General features: G+C 62.2%; 2 protein-coding genes across 2 annotated transcripts; both read left to right on the top strand.

Moving 5' to 3' along the window:
- The first annotated feature begins 4,850 nt into the window (after nucleotides 1–4,850).
- Nucleotides 4,851–13,203, top strand: Ushbp1 (USH1 protein network component harmonin binding protein 1). The gene is made up of 14 exons (XM_090335163.1): nucleotides 4,851–4,940; nucleotides 5,179–5,279; nucleotides 5,365–5,429; nucleotides 5,516–5,664; nucleotides 6,618–7,038; nucleotides 7,572–7,697; nucleotides 8,335–8,462; nucleotides 8,550–8,690; nucleotides 8,812–8,976; nucleotides 9,688–9,937; nucleotides 10,861–11,073; nucleotides 11,729–11,826; nucleotides 11,993–12,115; nucleotides 12,792–13,203. The coding sequence occupies exons 3-14, from the start codon at nucleotides 5,376–5,378 to the stop codon at nucleotides 12,997–12,999; spliced, it is 2,076 nt and encodes a 691-aa protein (XP_090191289.1). The 5' UTR covers nucleotides 4,851–4,940; nucleotides 5,179–5,279; nucleotides 5,365–5,375; the 3' UTR covers nucleotides 13,000–13,203.
- Nucleotides 13,204–14,313: 1,110 nt separating this feature from the next.
- Nr2f6 (nuclear receptor subfamily 2 group F member 6) lies at nucleotides 14,314–20,670 on the top strand. The gene is made up of 4 exons (XM_090335152.1): nucleotides 14,314–15,652; nucleotides 17,863–17,957; nucleotides 19,575–20,126; nucleotides 20,230–20,670. Exons 1-4 carry the CDS (start codon nucleotides 15,360–15,362, stop codon nucleotides 20,508–20,510), a joined length of 1,221 nt encoding a protein of 406 aa, XP_090191278.1. The 5' UTR covers nucleotides 14,314–15,359; the 3' UTR covers nucleotides 20,511–20,670.
- Nucleotides 20,671–20,930: the final 260 nt, after the last annotated feature.

The raw sequence follows: 20,930 nt of genomic DNA, 5'->3' as shown, positions 1-20,930 counted from the left end.
ACAAAAGTTATGTCCTGTATTTATGTCAATAAATAAAGGAATATATCCTCATTTGTCTTCCTGCTTGCAAATTGTGTTCCCCTGACTGGTTTCGATCCTAGGACCCAGAGGTTGGATTCCAGCTGTTTGGGGTAAGTACCTGCCAGCCTGTACTGTATTATCTACCCAATATCCTGGGGGTGGGGGAGGTGTGGGGAGAGACTGGATATCATTACACTGGAGCTGCTTGGAGGTATTCACAGCAAGAGGTGCAGGTTCAAGTCCCATGACCAGCCAAAAAAAGTGAATAGGGTTGGGAGCTTGGCCTAGTGTTAGAGTGCTTGCCTAGCATGTATGAAGACCCAGGTTTGATTCCCTGGTACCACATACATAGAAAAAATCCGGAAGTTCAAGTGGTAGAGCTCTGACCTTGAGAAAGTCCAAGGACAGTGCCCTGGCCCTGAGTTCAAGCCCGGGACTGGCAAAAAAAAAAAAAAAAAAGTGAATAAGGGGGTGGGGGGACCGTGGGTGTTGAATCCAGGCATCACCCAGTAAGAACACAGGACGGTGTGGGTAGGGGGGTTGTACATCTACTCTAGATTGTGAATTGTGGCTTATTGCTAAGATTGGGAGAAGCGATTATACTATTTAGAATGTACTACTTCAATTTATACTTTGTGCTAAGAGCATTTTGTGGTTAAAGGGTTTTTTTGTTGTTGTTGTTTTTGTCAGTCATGGTGCTTGAACTTTGGACCTGGGTGTTGTCCCCGAGTTCTTCAGCTCAAGGCTAGTGCATTATCTCTTGAGTCACAGCGTCTCTCCTTTAGAGCCTGGGCTGGCTTTGAACTGCCATCTGCAGATCTCAGCCTCCTGAGTAGCTAGTATTACAGGTGTGAACCACTGTACCCTGCGGTTAGTATTTTTGTTGTCCTCTTTCAGGAGATAAGTTGTATCTCAGTGGAGTCATCTGACTTGATTCCCTGGCGGTGATGAGATAAAGAGAACCATTCTAGCCACTAGTGAATTGCATCCAAAGGCAAGAGCCAGTGCTAGCGGCTCATGCCTGGAATCCTGGCTCTTCAAGGAGGCTGAAGCCTGTGGGCTGTGGTTTCAAACCAGCCTGGACAGGAAAGACCATGAGACTTTCCACCAGAAAGCCAGAAGTAGAGCTGTGGCTTAAGTGGTAGAGAGGAGAGCTAGCCTTGAGCAGAAAGGCTCAGACTCAGTGCTCACACCCAAGCTGGACACCAAAAAAAAAAGAAAAAGAATTACGGGATGTGAACATCACATGAAGAATTTGCCCTTTTTTTTTTTTTTTCCCTTGTGCCAGTACTTGAATTCAGGAGCTGGGTTCTGTCCTTGAACTTTCTCATTCAAGGCTGGCACTCTACCTCTTGAACCACAGCTCCACTTCAGTTTGTTTTGCTGGTTAATTGAATAGAAAAAGAAAAAAAAAAGGTAAATGATAGGTTTAGGGGCATTAATGCAATTTGCATTCTGTGCTTTTCCCTGTAAGATCCTGCAGGACTGTGTCACTAAGCAGGGGATGAAGTCACAAAAACTCCAGGCACTCGTGTTACAGGAGGAGAAGGCACACTGGCTGTTGACGAGCCAGTCTGCAATGGCTGAAGCAGTATGGGCTCAGATTCTACCCCCGCCACCCCGCCCACTGCCCAGAGACCATTTTATACAACACATTTTAGGCCTGTGTCATGGTTTTCACCAATCACCTGCGATCGGATGTGGGCTGTGGGATTTTTTTTTTTTCTCCAGTGCTTGAAAGATATTTCAGATTTGGAGTTTTAAAGCTGGCCTAATCCTCATACCCATTCAATGACTTGTTCCCGTACCTGTGAGATAGTTCCTCTTTCTCAGACATGAAACATCCAGCCAGACTAGAACCACATTCTGCTTTCAGTCATTGTGTTTTAAAGGACAGCAGCTTTAATCTTCCCACATCCAGCTGGGCGCCAGTGACTCATGCCTGTAATCCTAGCTATTCAGGAGGCTGAGACCTGTGGGTTGTGGTTTTAAGCCAGACTGGGCAGGAAAATCCATGAGACTCATCTCTTTACTGGTTATAAAATGCCAAAAAAAAAAAAAAAAAAAAAAGTGGCCCTGTGGCTGTAATAAGAGTGCTAGTCTGGCGTGAGAAGCTCAGAGATGGTTTCCAGGCCCTAAATTCAAGCCCCCAGTACTGGCCAAAAGAACAACTCCAGACATAAAAGCGCTGTCTGGGCTTTCTGGCTGGCACTCCCTAGGTAGTGCTGGCAGGCAGCCGGCTACAGTGTCACACTGCAGTGTCAGCTGTTCTCCAGGGCTGGGCACGCCGCCTGCCCCCCCCCCCCCCGGGCAGGGGACTGCTGTGTGCCAGACCTCCAAGTCTTCATATCTGACATCCTCACATCTCAGCCTCCTGAGAAATAAGATAACAAGCCTGAGCCACCCCTCCCTCCCTGGCTTCCCTCCCCTTCTTCCTTCCTTCCAGTACCTGGGCTTGAACTTGGTGTCTCCTCCCTCTGCTTGCTTGCTCACTCCTGGACCTTTACCTCTTGAGCCACACCTCCAAACTGGCATTTTTTTTGCTGGTTAATTGGAGATAGCGGCTCCGTGAATTTTCTCTCCAGGTTGGCCTCGAAACACAACGCAGGAGCAGAGCGCCCCAGGGAGGAGGAGTGATTGTAGGGGTGGTTGAACAATTTGCCATTTGGGTGCTCAAGTCCTGCCCTGAGAGTCAGGGGCCACCTTCTCTCCATCCTGGAGCCACTGAGTCCTGGTGGGAGAGGGGAGGGGAGATGGGCTGGGGAGGGCAGAACCCTAGGATCACGTTTGGTCCACAGAGAAAAAGTGGCTCACAGGAGGAGATTCCCCCACACACGCAGGAAGAGGGCGACAGGACAGCGGCCTGGCCCCTGTGTGGCCAGGCTACCAGGAGCTCTAGAAGGACCCGGCCTGAGGGGCTGTCACACCGCTCAAGCCCAGCAGAGGGCACTCGTAGACCTGGCTTGGCCTTGGGCCCTGGGCTGCACTTGCGCCCCACCTACAGGCCCTGCCAGGCCAGGCCTCGCCAGGATAGGGCTAAAGAGGAGCAAAAGCTGGGGCCAAGGGGAGCGGCTCAGTGGAGTTCCTGGCCTGGAAATACAGATGTGATCTTTGGGGGCCTGGTGGAAGTGGGGCTGCCGCCGCCCATTCACAAAAAAACAGCGCCCTGAAAGCGGTTAAAATCCACCTGCAGCCAAGCACAGCGGCTTATACCTGTAACCCTAGCTGACTCACGACACAGATGTGGAGGTTCTGGTTCAAGCCAGTTAGGGCAGGAAAGGTCATCAGACTCATCACCAATTAACCAGCAAAAAGCTGGAAGGACGTGGCTGTGGTTCAAGTGATAGAGGACTCAGGGCCAGTGCTCAGGCCCACAGTTCAAGCTCTAAGACCAGCATAAAAATTAAAAATTTAAAAAAAAAAAAAGAGTGTGTCCCAGTGGTAGAGAGCTCACCTAGCATGCACGAAGCCCTGGTTCAATCCCTTGGTACCCCACACTCAGAAAAAGCCCGTGGTGTGTCTCAATGGCAGAGCACTAATCTTGAACAAAAAGTGTCCAAGGACACTACCCAGGTCCTAAGTTCAAGGACTGGTAAAATAAGTAAATAAATAAAAGAAAAAAAGAAAAAAAATCGCGCTAATGGCTCTCACCTATAATTCTAGCCACACAGGGACAGGCAAATCTGAGCATCACGGTTCAAAGCCAGCCTGGACAGCAAAGTCCATGCGACTCTTATCTCCAATCAGCCACCAGGAGTCCAAAAGTGGCACGGTGGCTCAGAGTGGTACAGCGCTAACTTTAAGCAAAAGAAGCGTAGGGATAGTGCCCAGGCCCTGAGTTCTAGCCTGAGGATTAGAAAAAAAAAAAAATTTAAAAAAATAAATAAATAAAAGGAAAGAAAGGAAAGTTTACCTGTTTATCTCCAAAAACCTACAGGCACCAAAACCAGCAAAACCAGATTTGGTGACTTGAAGTCAAGCCAATCATTGCTTACAGTTCTCTTGGGTAGATGGTTCTTGTTTTGTAATGCAGGAGCTTGAACCCTGGGCTTGTATGCGTGTTTGGTAAGTGCTTTTCTACGTGAGCTAGACCCCCCCCTTCCTACTTATTTGTGTTCTTTTTCAGATACTGACCCCAAACTCTTAACCCTCCCAAGTAGCTGAGGGTGGACATGGTGAAATTCCTTGCCAGGCTCTCTCCCAACTTACCAGGCCATGAAGCCTTGGTACCACATACACAAAAAAAGCCAGAAGTGGTGCAGTGGCTCAAGTGGTAGAGCTCTAGCCTTGAGGAAGCCCAAGGACAGTGCTCAGGCCATGAGCTCAAGCCCAGGACTGGCCAAAAAGAAAAAAGGAATTTTAGGATGATGCATCTTCACATTTAAAGGATATGGAGAATTTACGTATTTTTAGTTTTTCATATATTTGAGCTCAGGACCTTGTATTCTCACTTAGCTTTTTCATTCCAGGCTGGGTTACTATGGCTTTTGCCACAGCTCGACGCGCAGCTTCTGGGTGGTTTATTGGAAATAAGAAGTTTCAGGGGAGTTCTTGCCAGGGTTGCCTGCGAGCTGTGAGCTTCAGACCTCAACCTCCCGAGTAGCTGGGATTGCAGCAAGCAGCTCCACCAGCGCCTGCTGAAAGCCTGACGCTGTGTGTCAGTGTGTATGCGGGTACACACGTGGCACGTGCACACACCCAGCATATTGTTTTCTCTGCGCTCCCCCCACCCCCCCAGGAAGCCTCTGTCCTAGAAGAGGAAATAGTACAATAACAAGTCACATGGCCGGGGGAGGGGGGCTTCCTGCATCCCGGCCCCTCCTGGGCCAGCCGCAGACAACCCAAGCCTGGGCAGGCAGAGACTCATGTCACCCCAAGAGCTCAGGCCTCTGACCAAGCTTCCTCAGAGAAAGAGAGAGGTAGAGAGGGCTGAACCCCAAGCTGGATGGGTGAACCCCACAGCTGGAGGCTTTGCAGTCAGGAGGGCCATGGGGAGGAAGGAGCCATTCTTGGAGCCTCCTTCCCAGGGCCGGAGAGGGGAGAAGGGAGACCAGAAACAGCAAACCAGGAGTGGTGGGGGGCACGCGGAGGATTGTGGGATTCCAGGCCAGCCTGGGCTACAGAGCAAGGCCTCTCGTTTTCTATTTTATTTTTAAGGAAGGAAAACCCAAAAGGCAGAAAAGGGAAGAGTGAGGAAGAGAAAGGCGCCAGATCCGACAGGTTGTGAGCCTCTGCCCTGGGTGCCATTCAAGTATCAGGTCAGCACCCACCGCCCAGGCTCTGGCCGCCCCCTCTCTCCCTGGAGGAAGCTGAGGCCCCGCTGAAGGCCGGCTGCATCTGTAGGGGACCCTGCCATGAGTGCCAGGACCACGCGGCCCCGAAGTCGGCGAAGGCGGCCGACTCCCCCCGTAAGTGTCTCCATGCACCCCCCCACTCTGGCCCCAGCACCCCCAGCTCCCACCTGGCTCAGAGCTGGCCTCCCCCTCACTTGCAGGGTGAACTGGACCCCGTGGCTGAGAGCTCAGAGGAAGCTGAAGCAGTAGCCAGCAACGCCAGGTCCAGTGCGGGCCCAGCCGTGGCAGAAACCAGGCCCGAACCGCTGGAGCCCAGGCCCGAGACCAGCGGCCAAGAGCCAGGGAACAGGTGAGCCTCCCCACCCCTCTGCCCAGCCCGGTGCACTTTTGCCACCCATGACCCTGCCAGTGGCCCTGCCCTGCACACTGCCGGCCCCGCTGGCCATGACCTCTAAAAAATGATTTATCAGTAATTCTAAGGTGTGTGTGTGTGTGTGTGTGTGTGTGTGTGTGTGTGTGTGTACATATGCCAGTTCTGGCCTTGAACTCAGGGCCCGGGTGCTGTCCCTAAGTTGCTTTTTGCTCAAGGCTAACACACGCTGCTACTGGAGCCACAGCACCACTTCCCGCCTTTTCTGCATGTGTGGTGCTGAGGAATGGAACCCACGGCTTCCTGCGTGCTAGGGGAGCAGTCCACCATGAGGCCGGGCTCCCAGCCCCTCTGTACACCACACTGCCTGCACCCCATCATTTTTTGTTTTCCTACTTGGAGATGGCGCTCACCATTCGTTTCAGACTGGCCTTGAACTCATGATCACGTGGGTGTTGAGCTTGAAAAATCTCTGGTGTACAGGGATAGAGGCCGTGTGTAATCCCAGCTCCTCAGGCGTGAGCGAGAACGTCGGTGAGATCCTCACCTTATCCACCCAGCACGCTGGACGTGGTGGTATGGCTCAAGTGGTAGAGCACTAGCCCTGAGCACCGAAGCTCTGAGACAGTGCCCGGGCCTAGAGTTCACGCCCTCGGACTGACATGAAAAAAATAACACACTGGATTAGGTGGCCCTGACCTCCACACAGCCTATATGTTGGCTACTACCATTTCTAGAACCTTCTGTGGCTCTTCTCCACCTGTGCCTGCCCGGTGATGACGGCCTGGCTCCTTCTCACTTGTCCCTCTGCTTCCCCAGCCCTAGGTTCCTTCCAGGAACGCAGGGTCCCTCTCCTCCCCAGCCTCCTCCCCAAGGCTCAGCTCCCAGCAGCCTTTGCGGGCAGGCCTGGCTCAGCCCTTGGTTTTTCACAGGACTGACCAGGCCACCGATGGAGACTCTGGTGGGGGGCCGGCCTCCGCCCCGGAGGGGCTCCTGGAGCCTGTGATGAATGCTCAGCAGCCCCCTAAGGTGACTTCACCAGACAGGGGGCCCGTCCTGGCAGGGCCAGGGGCCCCCGATGTGTTTCACACCGTCCAGCAAGTGCTGAGCTCCCTGGAGGCAGCGGTGGCCGCCCGGCGAGGCCAGGCCCCCGGTGGGTCCACGCCAGCACTGACAGTTCACAGACACGCAGGAGGGCCCGAAGGGGCTGGGGTCGGCCAGCGGAAGGCCGCTCAGCTCTCGGAGAGGAACGCCTGGCTGAGGCTGGCCCTGGAGAGTCGGGAGGCCGAGCTGCTCCGCACACAGGCCGCCCTGCAGGCCCTCCAGGCGGAGAAGGAGACCCTCCAGGGACACGTGAGTGGCTGCCCTGCCTCACCTTCCCCGCTTTTCTAATGGTTAATTGGAGATAAGAGTCTCACATTCTGGGCTGGGAGTTTGGCCTAGTGGTTAAAGTGCTTGCCTAGCATGCACAAAGACCCAGGTTCGATTCCTAGGTACCACATACATAGAAAAAGCTGGAAGTGGTGCTGAGGCTCAAGTGGTGGAGCGCTAGCCTTGAGAAAGTCCAAGGACAGTGCTCAGGCCCTGAGCTCAAGCCCAGGACTGGCAAAAAAAAAAAAAAAGAGAGAGAAAAAAGAGTCTCACATTCTTTAGTGCCCCAGCTGGCTTTGAACTGTGATCCCCAGATCTCAGCATGACAGTTGTGAGCTGCCTCACCTGGCACCGAGGAAACATTTTGCCGGTGTATTCATCCCGTGAACTTCCAAGTGTGGAAGCTCCAGCCTTCCACCTGGGCTCCAGCAGCTAATCCAGGAGCCTGAAGGAAGGGTGCAGGGGGGAGGATGGGCGCTGGGGGCCCCAGACTGGCGACTCCACATGCCTTCCAGGTCCAGGAGCTGCAGGAGTCCCTGAGGAGGCTGGAGTCCTCCCCACCAATGTCTCCTGGCCACGCCGGCAGCCCAGGCAGTGACTCCAGCGGCTCCGGGGCCGATTGGGGGCCCTGGGGTGCTCGGGTGAGTATATGCCACTGGGGCCCAGATCCTGGTGGCCCTAGATTCCCAGCCCTGAAACCTCATCGCTTCTGGGGTCAGAAAGAAAAACACAAAAAGAATAAAAAAGAGAAAAGGAAAAGAAAAACCACAACCTGCTGGGTGCCGGTGGTTCAGGCCCAGAATCCTGGCTACTCAGGGGGCTGAGATCTGAGGATCACTGTTCAAAGCCAGCCTGGGCAGGAAAGGCCATGAGACTCTTTTTTTTTTTTTTTTTTTTTTTTTTGCCAGTCCTGAGCTTGAGGTCAGGGCCAGAACACTGTCCTTGGACTTTCTCAAGGCTAGAGCTCTACCACTTGAGCCTCAGCACCACTTCCGGCTTTTTTCTATGTATGTGGTACTGAGGAATCGAACCCGGGTCTTCGTGCATGCTAGGCAAGCACTTTAACCACTAGGCCAAACTCCAGGCCTGAGACTCTTATTTCTAATGAACTACTCAGAAAAAGCCAGGAGTGGTGCTGTGGCTGAAGTGATAGAGCACTAGCCTTGAGCAAAAGAGCTCGGGACAGTGCCCAGGCCCTGAGTTCAAACCCCGTGACTGGCAATAAATAAAACAAGTGTTGGTGACAATGTGGGCTAATCAAGGCCCGCTTTCCTGCAGGACTCCTCCTCACCTGCCCCGCTGCTCCAGCTCCGAGATTCCAGCTCCCAGATCCCGCCGCCCGTGTCCACGTCCGCCCCTAAGCCCACCGTGAAGCTGCTAGAAGGCCGAGCAGAGCAGCTGTGGGGGTGAGAGCCCAGCGGCCCGGGGAGGAGGCAGCCATGACTTAGAGGCGCTCATTTTCTCCATGTCTCTCTCTCTCTCTCTCTGGCCAGGAGCCTGGAGAAGCTGAAATGCTTCAATCGTCTACTGCTGGCCGTGCTGCAGGGGTTCAAGGGGCGCTGCGAGGAGCTCAGCATGCAGCTGGGAACGCGGGCAGCGGAGGCCACAGCGCTGCGCCTGGCCCTGCAGGACAGGTCACTGACGACCACCTGTAACCTCAGCTGGGAGGGGTTGGCCCCTGCTGGGGTGTCATCCAGTTCATGGTGGGGGGACTCCAGACAGGACTGCCTGCCTGATATTCTCTGTGTCCCCCAGTGAGAGCTGTGAGGAAGCCTTCGGCGCCCTGCTGGCACTGTGGGAGGCTGACCCTGCCAGGGGGGGCCAGGTCCCCAGAGCTGACCTGCAGCTGGCCCAGGAGGAGGCCTGCAGGCTGCTGGCACAGATGGAGGCCACCATGGATGGAGGGACACCACAGCGCAGGTACCCCCTGGGAGACCCAAGAAGTGGGGTGCACCGAGAATCCGGGCTCACACCTGTCATCCCAGCTACTCAGGAGGCTGAGATCTGAGGACTGAGGTTCAAAGCCAGGCCCTGAGGTTAAGCCCTCGTACTGGCATGAACGTGCACCCCCCCCCCACACAACAGAGCCAACTCACCAAGAGGCCACTGTGACCTTTCGGCATGCCAACACATGCCAGGCACGAGGTCGGCTTGTTGAGTAACAGCTCAGTCCAGGTGGACTTTGTGCCAAGTAACTCCACAGGAGTCAGTGCCAACCTTGCCAGTCCTCCAGCCCATGCTGCCTTCCTCAGGATCTGTCTCGTGAGTCACTGTAGTGATTTTATTTTTGTATCAGTCCTGGGGCTTGAACTCAGGGCCTGGGTGCTGGCCCTGAGCTCATTTTCACTCAAAGCTAATGCTTTGCCCCTTTGAGCCACAGGTCTACTTCCGGCTTTTCGGTGGTTCGTTGTAAGTAAGAGTCCATGGCTGATCCTCCGATCTCAGCCTCAGTGGCTGGGACTGCAGGCTCGAGCCTCCACTGACACCTGACTGGCCCAATGTTTAAGGGTATCCCCTGGGGTGGGCAGGCCAGGGGGGGGGGACTGTGATAGGACAGACCAGTCCCAGCCAGACGAAGACTGGGGACGTTTGGGGAGGACAGCAGAGCACCCGGTCTCCTGTCTCCTGCAGCCCTGAGGGTAGCAGTGTGGACAAGCCCACGCCACAGGAAGTTGCCACTCAGCTCCAAGGCTGCATCCAGCGGCTCCAGGAACGCCGAGCCCTCCTGAAGATCCCCCGGGAGCCGGGTCCCTCCACAGCGGCCAGACTCACTGCGCTCCATGGGGAAGCCATGGTACAGGCCATTCTGGAAACCCAGCCTGGCCCAGCTCTGCCCCACCTGGAGAAGACAGACATCCAGCAGGATGTGCTGGCCACACGGGTATGAAGCACTGGGACTTGAACTCAGGGCCTGAGCACTGTCCTTGAGCTTTCTCAAGGCTAGAGCTCCACCACGTGAGCCACAGCACCACTTCTGACTTTTTCTATGTATGTGGTACCGAGGAATCGAACCCAGGTCTTCATACATGCTAGACAAGCACGCTACCACTAGACCAAGTTCCTGGCTGGCTCTGTGTTCAATCTTTAACACTGAAAAAAAAAAACACAAAAAAACCCGAAAAACAGTAAAGAAGATGAAAGGAAAAAAGCAGGGGATGCTGGTTCAGGCCTGGAATCCCATAGGAGGCAGAGGCAGGAGGCTCCTAAGGTTGAGGCTGGCCTGAATTGTGGGTGTCTTTAAAATAAAATGAAGGTGCCAGGTGAAGTGGCTCACGCCTGTAACTACTCAGGAGTCTGAGATCTGGGGATCGCGGTTCAAAGCCAGCCCAGGCACTAAAGAATGTGAGACTCTAATTAACCACTAGAAAACTGGAAGTGGGGCTGTGGCTCTAGGGGTAAGGAGGTAGCTTTGAGCTGAAGTGCTCAGGGACAGCGCCCAGACCACAGTTCAAGCCCTATGACAAATTAAAAAAAATAATAATAAAGTGAGGGCCTGGGATCGTGGCTCCATGGTAGGGGGCCTGCCTAGTGTGCCTGAAGCCTGGGGCTCTATTTCTGGCACCACATAAAGCCTGATGGGGCAATAGTCTTGAGCAAGATGAGCTGAAGGACAGTGCCCAGGCCCTGAGTTCAAACCCCAGGATTGGCAAGATAAATAAATACACCACAATGAAGTAAAAATGTCGAAATCGGAGGTTCTGAAATCGAGGTGTTCTGCTTGTCCTCGAGCTGCAGATCTGAGGGGAGGTCAGGGTGGGGCTCAGAGTTCTGTCTGGGGCCTCAGTTTCCTGCATCCCCCCCCAGGAGACCCTCGTGGATCTGATGCTGCAGCTGCAGCTGCTGCGCAGGGAGAAACGGGGCCTGGAGCTGCGCGAGGCGGCGCTGCGGGCCCAGGGCCCTGCCCATGCGCTGCTGCTGGAGCAGCTGCAATGGGAGAAGGCACAGCTGGAGCCCGAGCCCGGAGGAGCCCGGGACAGCGGCAGCAACGAGGAGGAGGAGGAGGAGGAGTGGCCGCAGGTGAGCAGCCTCACACACCTGCTGGGGATGGGTGCCGGCCCCGCCCATCAGAAGCCCCGCCCACCAGAAGCCCCGCCCCACAGGAGCTCACCCACCAGAGCTCACGGTCTCCCCCCCCAGGCTGATGCCTGTCCCTTAGCCACCACCCTAGTGAGAAGCCTGGCTCACCCGGCCCCCTGCTCCTCTAGCCCACTGAAGGGTGAGGTCAGGTCCCCAAGTTTCCTGTCCTTGGCCTTCGACCTTTCCTTCCCCTGCCCTTGCTGGGGGAACCCGTGACTTGGCCAGGCCAGGCAGTGGCTCTGTGCCAGGAGTCCACATGCCCGGCCAATGTGTATTGATGCAGGGCCTCTCCCTGTTAAGTACACTTCGCCTGGGCTGGCCTCCACAGCAGTCTTTTCTGCCAGAAGGTCTGCTGGGGACGGCAGGCCTGTGCCACCAGCCCCAGCTCTTCTATCCTCACCGGAGCTGCCATCCACGCGGTTTCTGTAGGACTGTCTGTGTCCCATCCTGAATGTCAGCCGCTTCCCTCCATGCCAAGCACTCCCCAGCCAAACTCCACCTCCTCCAGGAAACCCTCCTTGGCTGTCTGCCTCTGCCGCCTTCAGGTCCAGCCTGGACTAGGGTGGCTCACCTCCCTCCCCCTTTGTCCCCTCAGGGCCCTCCAGCTCTCCCGGTTGGCACTGATGAAGGCCAGCTGGGCAGAATATGGGATCCAGAGAAGTTGTCCCAGGAACTGGCTGCATCACTCACTAGGTGTGTTTCTGGGGCCCAGCAGGGATGGTTAGCTGGGATGTGGAGGCCTGCAAGAGGCCAGGGGACCACCGTCCAGCTGAGGCCAGGTGAGCAGGAAGAGGAAAAGGAAGGGATGAGGAAGGGATGAGCTGCCATGGGGAGTCCTCTCTCTCTATCCCCACCCCAGATCCCGGGGCCTTCAGCAGCAGGTGCAGTCCCTCCGCCAGCGCCTGGAGCAGGCAGCCCAGAGGGGCCGAGCCAGCAGGGCTCAGTGTGCTGAGCTGCACAGAGATCTATGCAAAGCTCACAGGTAGGGGCTGGGTCCTTGGTCTCTGGGGATGCCCCTCAGCTCTTTCCTGGCTCCAGGCTGGGTGCCTTGCTTTCACCTGCAATCTCTGCCTGCCAGGACAGAGGTCTGGCAGACAAATACAACCAGCTGGGATGGGACTGCAGCCCAATCAGAGGCCAGCGTTGTTGGGGGTGGGGGGGCGGTGGGGGAAACAAAACAAAACAAAAAATCTCCAGAAAAAGAACAAAAGCAGCCGGGAAGTGGTGGCTCAGCCCGTCATCCCAGCTACTCAGGAGGCTGAGATCTGAGGATCCAGGTTCAGAGCCAGCCCCAGGATTACAAACCGGGAGACTGTTATCTACGTCCAATGAATCCCTAGAAAATGGGAAGTGGGGCTTGGCTCAAGGGTAGGGCGATGGCCTTGAGCTGAAGGGCTCAGGGACAGCGCCCAGGCCCAGAGTTCAAGTCCCATGACCCCCCCAAATAACAAAAGCAAGCAAAAAAAGGGGGTGCATGACTCAAGTAGTCTAACACCTGCCTAGCAAACAGGCTCAAGGCCAGGCAGTGCCACTCCCCCCACATACAGGCCCCGGGTCCGGGACCCACCGAGCCACGGGGCAGGAGTCCCGGGAGGGCCGTCCGGGGACCCGGCCCTTCCTGGGGGCAGCGCCCGGCTCAGCCCCGGCTCCCTCCTCAGCGCCCTGGTCCTGGCCTTCCGAGGGGCCCACCGGAAGCAGGAGGAGCAGCGCCGGAAGCTGGAGCGGCAGCTGGCCCGGCTGGGGGCGCGGCAGGCCGAGGAGCTGGCCCGGCTGGAGGCGGCGGCCCGCGCCCCGGGGGCGCCCCGGCCACCCCGGCCATCCCGGCCGCCCCGCGCGCCGCCCCGGCCGGCCGAGACCCTGCTGTAGGCCCCGCCGCCCCGGCCGCGGCCATAAACTCGCGAGTGACCGCTGCCTGTCGTGTCGTGCGCAGTGATGTGGGGTGACGCGGTGACACCGAGGTCCCCGACCTCGTGGGGCGGGCCACGCGTGCTGCCGCCGCGCGTGGGGGCTCTCCGGGGAGCCGTCCCGTCGGGGCCAGCCGGAGCTGGGGGAGGGAGCGGGGCGTCTCCGGCCGGGTCCTCCGAGCTCGGCCCCCCGGGCGCGCCCTGAGCGCAGCGCCCGCGGCCGCCCCGAAGTTCAAGGCTCCTCCCGCGGGGCTCCGGCGGGCCTCGAGCAGGCGCGGATTAGCATGTCATTTGCATACGCCACGCCCCCAGCCGGACCCGCCCACCGGCCGGGCCGAGCCTGCCACGGGGGGCGCCACCCCAGGGTCCCCTCCGCGCGGCTGGGACGACGGCTCGGTGGACCCAGCAAGCTTTGAAGAGGGAAACTGAGGCAGGACACGGGGGCGGGGGGAAGAGAAGCTTTCTTCCCCAGGAGCACCGAGGCAGCTCAGCCCCGCGGTCACCCGAGGTCACCTGGAGGGGCGGGGCGGGTTCCCACGGGTGCCCCGCGGCAGATGGGTCCGGGCCCCTTTGTCCCCCGTCTGTGGCTGCTGCAAGGTCACAAGTCACCGCGGGGCGGCGGGCAGGGGTCAGAGGTCAGGGTGCGGCTCGCCCTCCCCACCCCCCCGCCGAGGAGGGGGCGCCGGGCAGGGCGCCGTCCCCGCGGGGAACCCGTCCTTCCCGCTGGCTAGACCGGCCGCGCCCGCCCGCCTGGCCGACCCTGACCCTGAACCTCGGTTTCCCTCGCCTTCGCCAGCCACCTCCCCCCTCCACCCCGGGTCACAGCCGGGCGCCGCCGCCGTCACCGGGCCGGGCCTGCGGGTCAAAGGTCGCCCTGGAAGACCTTCCCCGGGCGGTTAAACGTTAACCGGCCTCGGCCTCGCGCGGCTGGGAGCCGGGGTCCGGCGGAAGGGAAGCCCGGGCCGCGGGGGCACATGGGCGGCCGAGCCTTCCGTGCGGGGGGGGGGCTCGGGGTCGGCGGGGAGGCCCGGGCGCGCGGGGACCCCGTCCCGCCCCTCCCCGGGGGCCCCGGCGGGGCGGCTCTCTGGAAGGGCGAGCGCACACAATCTCCCGCGCGAGGCCGCGGGAGGCGTGCCCGAGGGCGCGTGCGCGCAGGGGGCGCGCGTGTGCGTGCGCACGTGGTGGCGAGCGCCTGCGTGTGCGCCGCGGAGGAGGGGCGTGACCCCGGGGCACACGTCCCCCCAGTCTGGCTTCCGCCGGGAGCGCGTGGGGATCGAGGGGCGCCCGGAGGGCGGAGGACCCCGCGCCCCCGACCGGGCCCGAGGCTCGCGGAGCGGCCGTGGCGGAGGGCGGGTGGCGGAAGGGCCAGGGCCGCGGGCGCGCGGGGGTTAAGGCCGGAGCGCCGCCGGGGGTGAGGGCGAGGGGGCGGGGCCGGGGGCGGGGCCGGTGGGGGAAGGGTCAGGCCGCAGCCCCGAGCTCCGCCCCCGCCTCTCCCGCCGGCCCGGGCGCCGGGCGCCGCGCGCGGCCACCCATGCCCTTATAAGGGCGGCCGTCGCCCGGGCAACGAGCGCCCGCCCCCGGCCCGGCGCGCGCCCCCGCCCCGCCCCCGCCCCTCCCGCCCGCCGCGCGGATGGAACGCGGTGTCAAACCGGCCGTAGCGCGAGGCCGGCGCGCGGGGTCGGCGGCGGCGGCGGCGGCGGCGAGAGCGTGGCTCGGGCCCAGGCGCAGGCCCAGGCCGAGCGGGCGCGGCCGCAGCGCGGGCGGCGGCTCGGGTGACGCGGGGACGCGGCCTGTAGGCCCCGGAGCGGCCGCCGGCGCGGGGGGAGCCCCGGGGGTCCCGGATCGCGGGCCCCGGCGCGCGCGCGCCGCCCCTCCCCCTCGCCGCGGGCGGCCGCGCAACTTGCGGCCAAACTTTCCCCCCGCCCGGTCCCCCGCGCCCGGATGGCGCCCCGTTGACCGGCCGAGGCCCCGGGGCCGAGCCGGCGCCGGGCCACCGGGCGCCCCCCCGCGCGCAGCCCGGGCCGGGCCATGGCCCAGGCCGGCGGGGCGCGGCACCTCGGGGCCCCCGGCCCCCGCCTCTAGCGCCCCCCGCCCCGCGCACGCGTGGGAAAGTTGGCCTGGAACCGGCCCGACCAGTTCCGCCCGGCTCCGCGGACCGGCCGCAGGAAGTTGCTGCAAAACTTTTTTTCGGGGGGTGCGGCGGGCGCCCCCCGTGCCGCGCCCGACCCGGATGCGCGCGGGCTGAGGGCGCCCCGGGCCGAGAGGGGGTTCCGGTGAGGCCGGCACGCGGCGGGGGCGCCCCGGCCCCGCGCCCCCGGGGCTATGGCCATGGTGACCGGCGGCTGGGGCGGCCCCGGCCCCGGCCCCGGCGGCGGCGCGAACGGCGTGGACAAGGCGGGCGGCTACCCGCGCGCGGCGACCGAGGACGACTCGGCCTCGCCCCCCGGGGCGGCCAGCGACGCGGAGCCCGGCGACGAGGAGCGGCCGGGGCTGCAGGTGGACTGCGTGGTGTGCGGGGACAAGTCCAGCGGGAAGCACTACGGCGTCTTCACCTGCGAGGGCTGCAAGAGCTTCTTCAAGCGCAGCATCCGCCGCAACCTCAGCTACACCTGCCGGTGAGTCCCGGGCCCGGCCCGGCCCCGCGCCTCGGCCCCGCGCGGTCACCTTGGGCCGCGCTGACCTTCCGGGGTCCCGGCCGCCGCCCCCCCGGGACCCGGGGCCCCGCCGCGCCGCGGCCCGCGCGCTGTCAGCCGCGCCCCCCCCCCCAGCCCGCGCGCCCGGGGACTCGGACGTGGAACTTGGACCCGGACGCTCGCGGCGTCCCGGGGCCATTGTCTGCGGCCGCGCGGATCGATGCGGCGCCGCCTCGGGGTCAAATATCACTTCCAAGGCGGCGGCCGGCGCGCGCTCCTCCGCCCCGGGGCCCTGCGCGGGGGCCCGGGTCACCGGAAACCGTCGCCGCAGGGCCCGCAAGGCCACCGGAATTGGCCGCACCCCCGCGCCGCCCCGGGCAGACCCCGGGCCCTTTAAACTTCGGGGCGGCTCCGACTCGAGGGAGCCCCGCGCCGGCCCCGCCCGAGACCCCTGGGCCGGGAGGGGAGGGGAGGCGGGCGAGGCGAGGGCGGGCTGGGCCGGGAGGGGGCAGGGGCAGGGAGGGCGTGGCCTCCGGCCGTCCGCTCGGCCGGGGAGGGCAGGGCCTCCGGGAAGAGGGCGGTCGCCCAGCGCCCGGGACGCCGCAGCCCCCTTTGTCCTCGTGGACCAGCCCCTGCCCAGTCTCCGCCGGAGCCCTGGACGGTTCCATTTTCCAGATGCACAAAACTGAGCCCCTGGTGCCGGGCTGGGTCCCCCGGACGCGGGGTGGTCAGGGGTGGTCAGGGCCGCCAGGCCGAGGCCCGCGGCTGGCGCCTGGCCAGGGGCCCCTGGGTTCGGGGCCCGGCAGAGCACCGGTGGCCACGTGCGGCCGGGCCCCCTGGCTCCTTCCCCCTGCTAACTGGGGCACGGGCCTGGCCTCGTTCTTACTGGGGCCTGGTCTTTGGGGAGGGCAGAGACGGCTCCCGGTGCTCCCGAGGGCGGAGGTTGGGTTGGGGCGCAGCAGGGAGGGGCGTTGCTCACACTTTTCCAAGAAGTCGAGGTCCCGGCCCTGCAGCCCCCCAGCACGAGGAGCCTGGGGTAAGCCCTGCGCCCCTCCGCGGGTCCCAGGGATGTGAACCCAGACCAACAAGACCTGGGGGTGACCCGGAGAGAGAGGCCTCGTAGCCCGGGGTCCCGGGAGAAGCCCCGTCCAGTGAGGGCCCCACAGGCCCCGGGCAGCGGGTGGGAAGGAGCTGTGGTCAGCCTGGCAGCAGAAGCCGGGCTGGTGTCACAGAGCTGCAATCACGGCTCCTCGAGCGGCTGGCCTGAGGTCCTGGATAGCCCAGGCCTTCTGGACCAGCCCGGAGCACAGGTGAGACCCCATCTCCAAAAAAAGAGGTGGAAGTGGTGGCTGGAAGCCCAGGGAAGAGCGAGCTCATGCTGCGGGTCTCCCTGGGCTGGGGGGACGGGGACACCCAGATGTAGAGCAGCGTTGCCTTTCTGAGGTGACAGATGGGTCTCAGTTCGGAGCTGGGGAAGCTGAGGCAGAGGGTGGGAGCGTCTTCTGAGGGGAAGGGCCTGCCCCCGCCCTCCAGGTTCCACACCACTGCCCCGGTCCTCCCACCACCCGCTCTGGGCTTTGTTCTGGTTCTGCCCCAGTGTCCAGGCCATGGGGCCCCTTCCCGGGATTGAGCACTGGCCCTGCCCCCACCCCTGGCCAGATGCTGGGGTCCCCAGACCTAGCGTCCTGCAGCAGGTGTGGGGCACTCCAGCCCCGCACACTCGTCAGTGTCCCTGCTGCTGGAGGCGCCTCTTCCCTGGGTGCCAGGCCAGTCCAGGCCTGTGAGGGCCCTGCGCCTACTGGCAAGATGGACAGACTGTCCAGGGGACCTTTGAACACAAGGCCTGGTGGCCTGCTGCTCCTCTAGTCCAGTGGCAGGATCTCCTTGCTCCTTTGGTTGTTCATTCTTTCATCCTACTTCCTGGTCCTTATTGGAAAGAAACACTTTCTCTGCCTGCCCCTTCCGACTCCTCTTCATCCTGCAAAGCCTAGTTCAGCAGTGCCGTTCAGGGTGTGTTCACCAGCTTTGCCAGCAACACTCACTCCAGTTGTCTTCCTCTGAACCCCTGCCCCGGCTACAGAGGGTTGGGGGATAGTAAAATGGTGCCTCGTGGCCCTGGCCTCCTGGTGCCCCCCCCCCCAGGTCCAGTCAGGGAGCATGGTGTCACACGGCCCTGGTCTCTGTCCCCCCAGGTCAAACCGTGACTGCCAGATCGACCAGCACCACCGGAACCAGTGCCAGTTCTGCCGCCTTAAGAAGTGCTTCCGGGTGGGCATGCGGAAGGAGGGTGAGTCGAGGGCTGGGCTTGTGCCCTCTGACCTTACATCCCACCCCCTGGCCCTGGGCCCCCTCCCCCAGCTGGACTTCCAGGCCAGGTCCCAGCCCACGCCTGGGGGACTTGCTCTTCTGGAGGAGGATCTGCTTTCTTATTTGCCTTGTTGCCCTCCGCCCTTCACCCCTGCTTTCTGTGTTTGCCCAAGGCAGGAACCCAGGCAGATTAAGGCGGAAGGCACTGACCCTTTCTCCTGCCTCCCAGCCCTGCTGCGTTACACTGAGCCCAGAGCTCTCCACGGCCCGTCCTGATTGTGTCATGGGCCAGACCCCTCTGCCTTCCTGGTAGCTGAGTCTTCTCTGCTTTAAAGTTGGCTCTTCAAGGGCTGGTGTGGGAAACGCTAGGCAAGGCTTCTCCTAAAACAGCCAGGCAGGGCCTGGAAGTTCTGGGTTCAATTCCTCAGTACCACGTACACAGGAAAAGCTGGATGTGGCGCTGTGGCTCAAGTGGTAGAGCTCTAGCCTTCAAGTTGAAGAGCTCAGGGAGTTCAAGCCCCAGGCCAGGGCGCTGTGTGTGTTGGTGACAAGACAGCCAGGCAGAGTGTAGTTGCCTGCCTGGAGTCCTGGTTCTAGGCTCTGAGGCAGGAGCATCACAGATTCAGTTTGAGAGCATCTGCCATGTCATTTTCTCCCCCAGCTGGACTTTGTCCCCCCTCCTCCACTGGTGGAAGGCCCTCACTGACGGCAGGTCAGGGAAGTTTCTACACTCACAGCTCCTGCTCCAGGCACAGCCCCACCTCAGTGTCTTTCCATGCCTGGTCACTGTCCAAAGTGCTCTGCCTTCAGATCTGAGCCTGGCTCCCTCCCGTGGCTCTTTCAGGGTTTGCCCAAACATCTTCTCAGTGAGGCCCCACCCCTCCTTCCATCTCCACCCCTCCTTCCATCTCCACCCCTCCTTCCATCTCCACCCCACACGCCCGCCCTGAGCAAGCCCCTGACGAGGCACTGTTGGCCTTTCTTCTTGTGTGAGCCGGTGCTGGCCTTTGAACTTGGGGCCTGGGTGCACACTGCCCTTTTCCACTGGAGGCTGGTGCTCTAACCACGTGAGCCACTGCTCCACTGTGGCTTTCGGGTGGCTCGTTGGAGGTAGGGCTGGCTTTGAGCCTCTGTCCTTAGTTCTCAGCCGGCCGCTGAGTGGCTGTGGTTACAGGTGTGTGCCACCTGTGCCTGGCTTCCTGCACTGGCTTCAGTGAGAGGAGTTTGAACGCCACGGGCTGGTCAGGAGGAGGGGGAGGAGGAAGCAGTGAGTGAGGTTGGATCAGTGAGGGCTCAGTAGGAGACTTAGTTCTCCCCCCAACAGGGCAGGGCTTTTGGAGCTGGTCCGCCCCCTCTCACCAGCAGCCCACCCCCCCTCTGGCTCCTGCTCAGCCCCTCTGTTGGCTCCTGGCTGGGCTGACTTGGGGGCTCCCCGAGGCAGGACAGCCTGCCAGCCACTCCTCCTCCTCCTCTACGTGTCAGCCTGGCCCCTGCCCGGGCTTCCCCACCTGGTGGCGGCGGCGTTTGATCGGGAGGGCCTGGGCGGGCCTGGGCGGAGGGCGCCCCGCCCGCTGACCCGCGCCCTCTCCCCCCGCAGCCGTGCAGCGCGGCCGCATCCCGCACTCGCTGCCCGGCGCGGCGGCGGCGGGGACGGCCGGCAGCCCCCCGGGCTCGGCGCTGGCGCTGGCGGCCGACCTGTTCCCCGGGCAGCCGGTGTCGGAGCTGATCGCGCAGCTGCTGCGCGCCGAGCCGTACCCCGCGGCGGCCGGGCGCTTCGGCGCGGGCGGCGGCGCCGTGCTGGGCATCGACAACGTGTGCGAGCTGGCGGCGCGGCTGCTGTTCAGCACCGTGGAGTGGGCGCGCCACGCGCCCTTCTTCCCCGAGCTGCCGGTGGCCGACCAGGTGGCGCTGCTGCGCCTCAGCTGGAGCGAGCTGTTCGTGCTGAACGCGGCGCAGGCCGCGCTGCCGCTGCACACGGCGCCGCTGCTGGCCGCCGCGGGGCTGCACGCCGCGCCCATGGCCGCCGAGCGCGCCGTGGCCTTCATGGACCAGGTGCGCGCCTTCCAGGAGCAGGTGGACAAGCTGGGCCGCCTGCAGGTGGACTCGGCCGAGTACGGCTGCCTCAAGGCCATCGCGCTCTTCACGCCGGGTGAGCGCGGAGGGGGGGAGGGAGGGGAGGGAGGGGGCGCCCGGCCCGCCCTCGCGCGCTCAGCCCTAACCGCCGCCCCGCCCCGCCCCGCCCCGCCCCGCAGACGCCTGCGGCCTGTCGGACCCCGCGCACGTGGAGAGCCTGCAGGAGAAGGCGCAGGTGGCGCTGACCGAGTACGTGCGCGCCCAGTACCCGTCGCAGCCGCAGCGCTTCGGGCGGCTGCTGCTGCGCCTGCCGGCCCTGCGCGCCGTGCCCGCCGCGCTCATCTCGCAGCTCTTCTTCATGCGCCTGGTGGGCAAGACGCCCATCGAGACGCTCATCCGGGACATGCTGCTCTCGGGCAGCACCTTCAGCTGGCCCTACGGCGCGGGCGCCGCCCCGTGACGGACGCCTTCCCGGGACTGGGAGTTTGCTCCGCTGTTTTTTAAAAAATGATCACGAAGCCAAAAAGAGACGGGCCGGGCCCGGGGCCCCGACGCCCGGCCCCGCGCCCACACTACAGGACGAATCCAGCCAATAATAAAGCGATTCCGACCCGCCCTGCCCTGCGCCTCGCTGGCCTCCTTGGTGCCGGGGTCGCCGGGCGCCATTTGCACCCGGGGAACAGAGCTGAAGCCGAACCCCAAGAAGGCCTGCGCGCCCCCACCAAGCCGCCACGAGCCCAGGCTCTCCACCTTCTGCCACTTCTGCTTTACTTTCTCAGAATTAACCGCCTCCCTCGGACACTCAGGAGGCGGAACAGGGTGGGGCTTGGACTCTGGGCCTGGGCGGTGTCCCGGAGCTCGTCAGCGCTCGCCGCACTAG

Source organism: Megascapheus bottae, chromosome 1 (genome assembly GCF_031878675.1).
Source record: "Megascapheus bottae isolate mThoBot1 chromosome 1, mThoBot2.hap1, whole genome shotgun sequence".
NCBI lineage: Eukaryota > Metazoa > Chordata > Mammalia > Rodentia > Geomyidae > Megascapheus > Megascapheus bottae.
The sequence above is the reverse complement of the archived record's forward strand: the minus strand, read 5'-3'. Positions and strand labels throughout refer to the sequence as shown.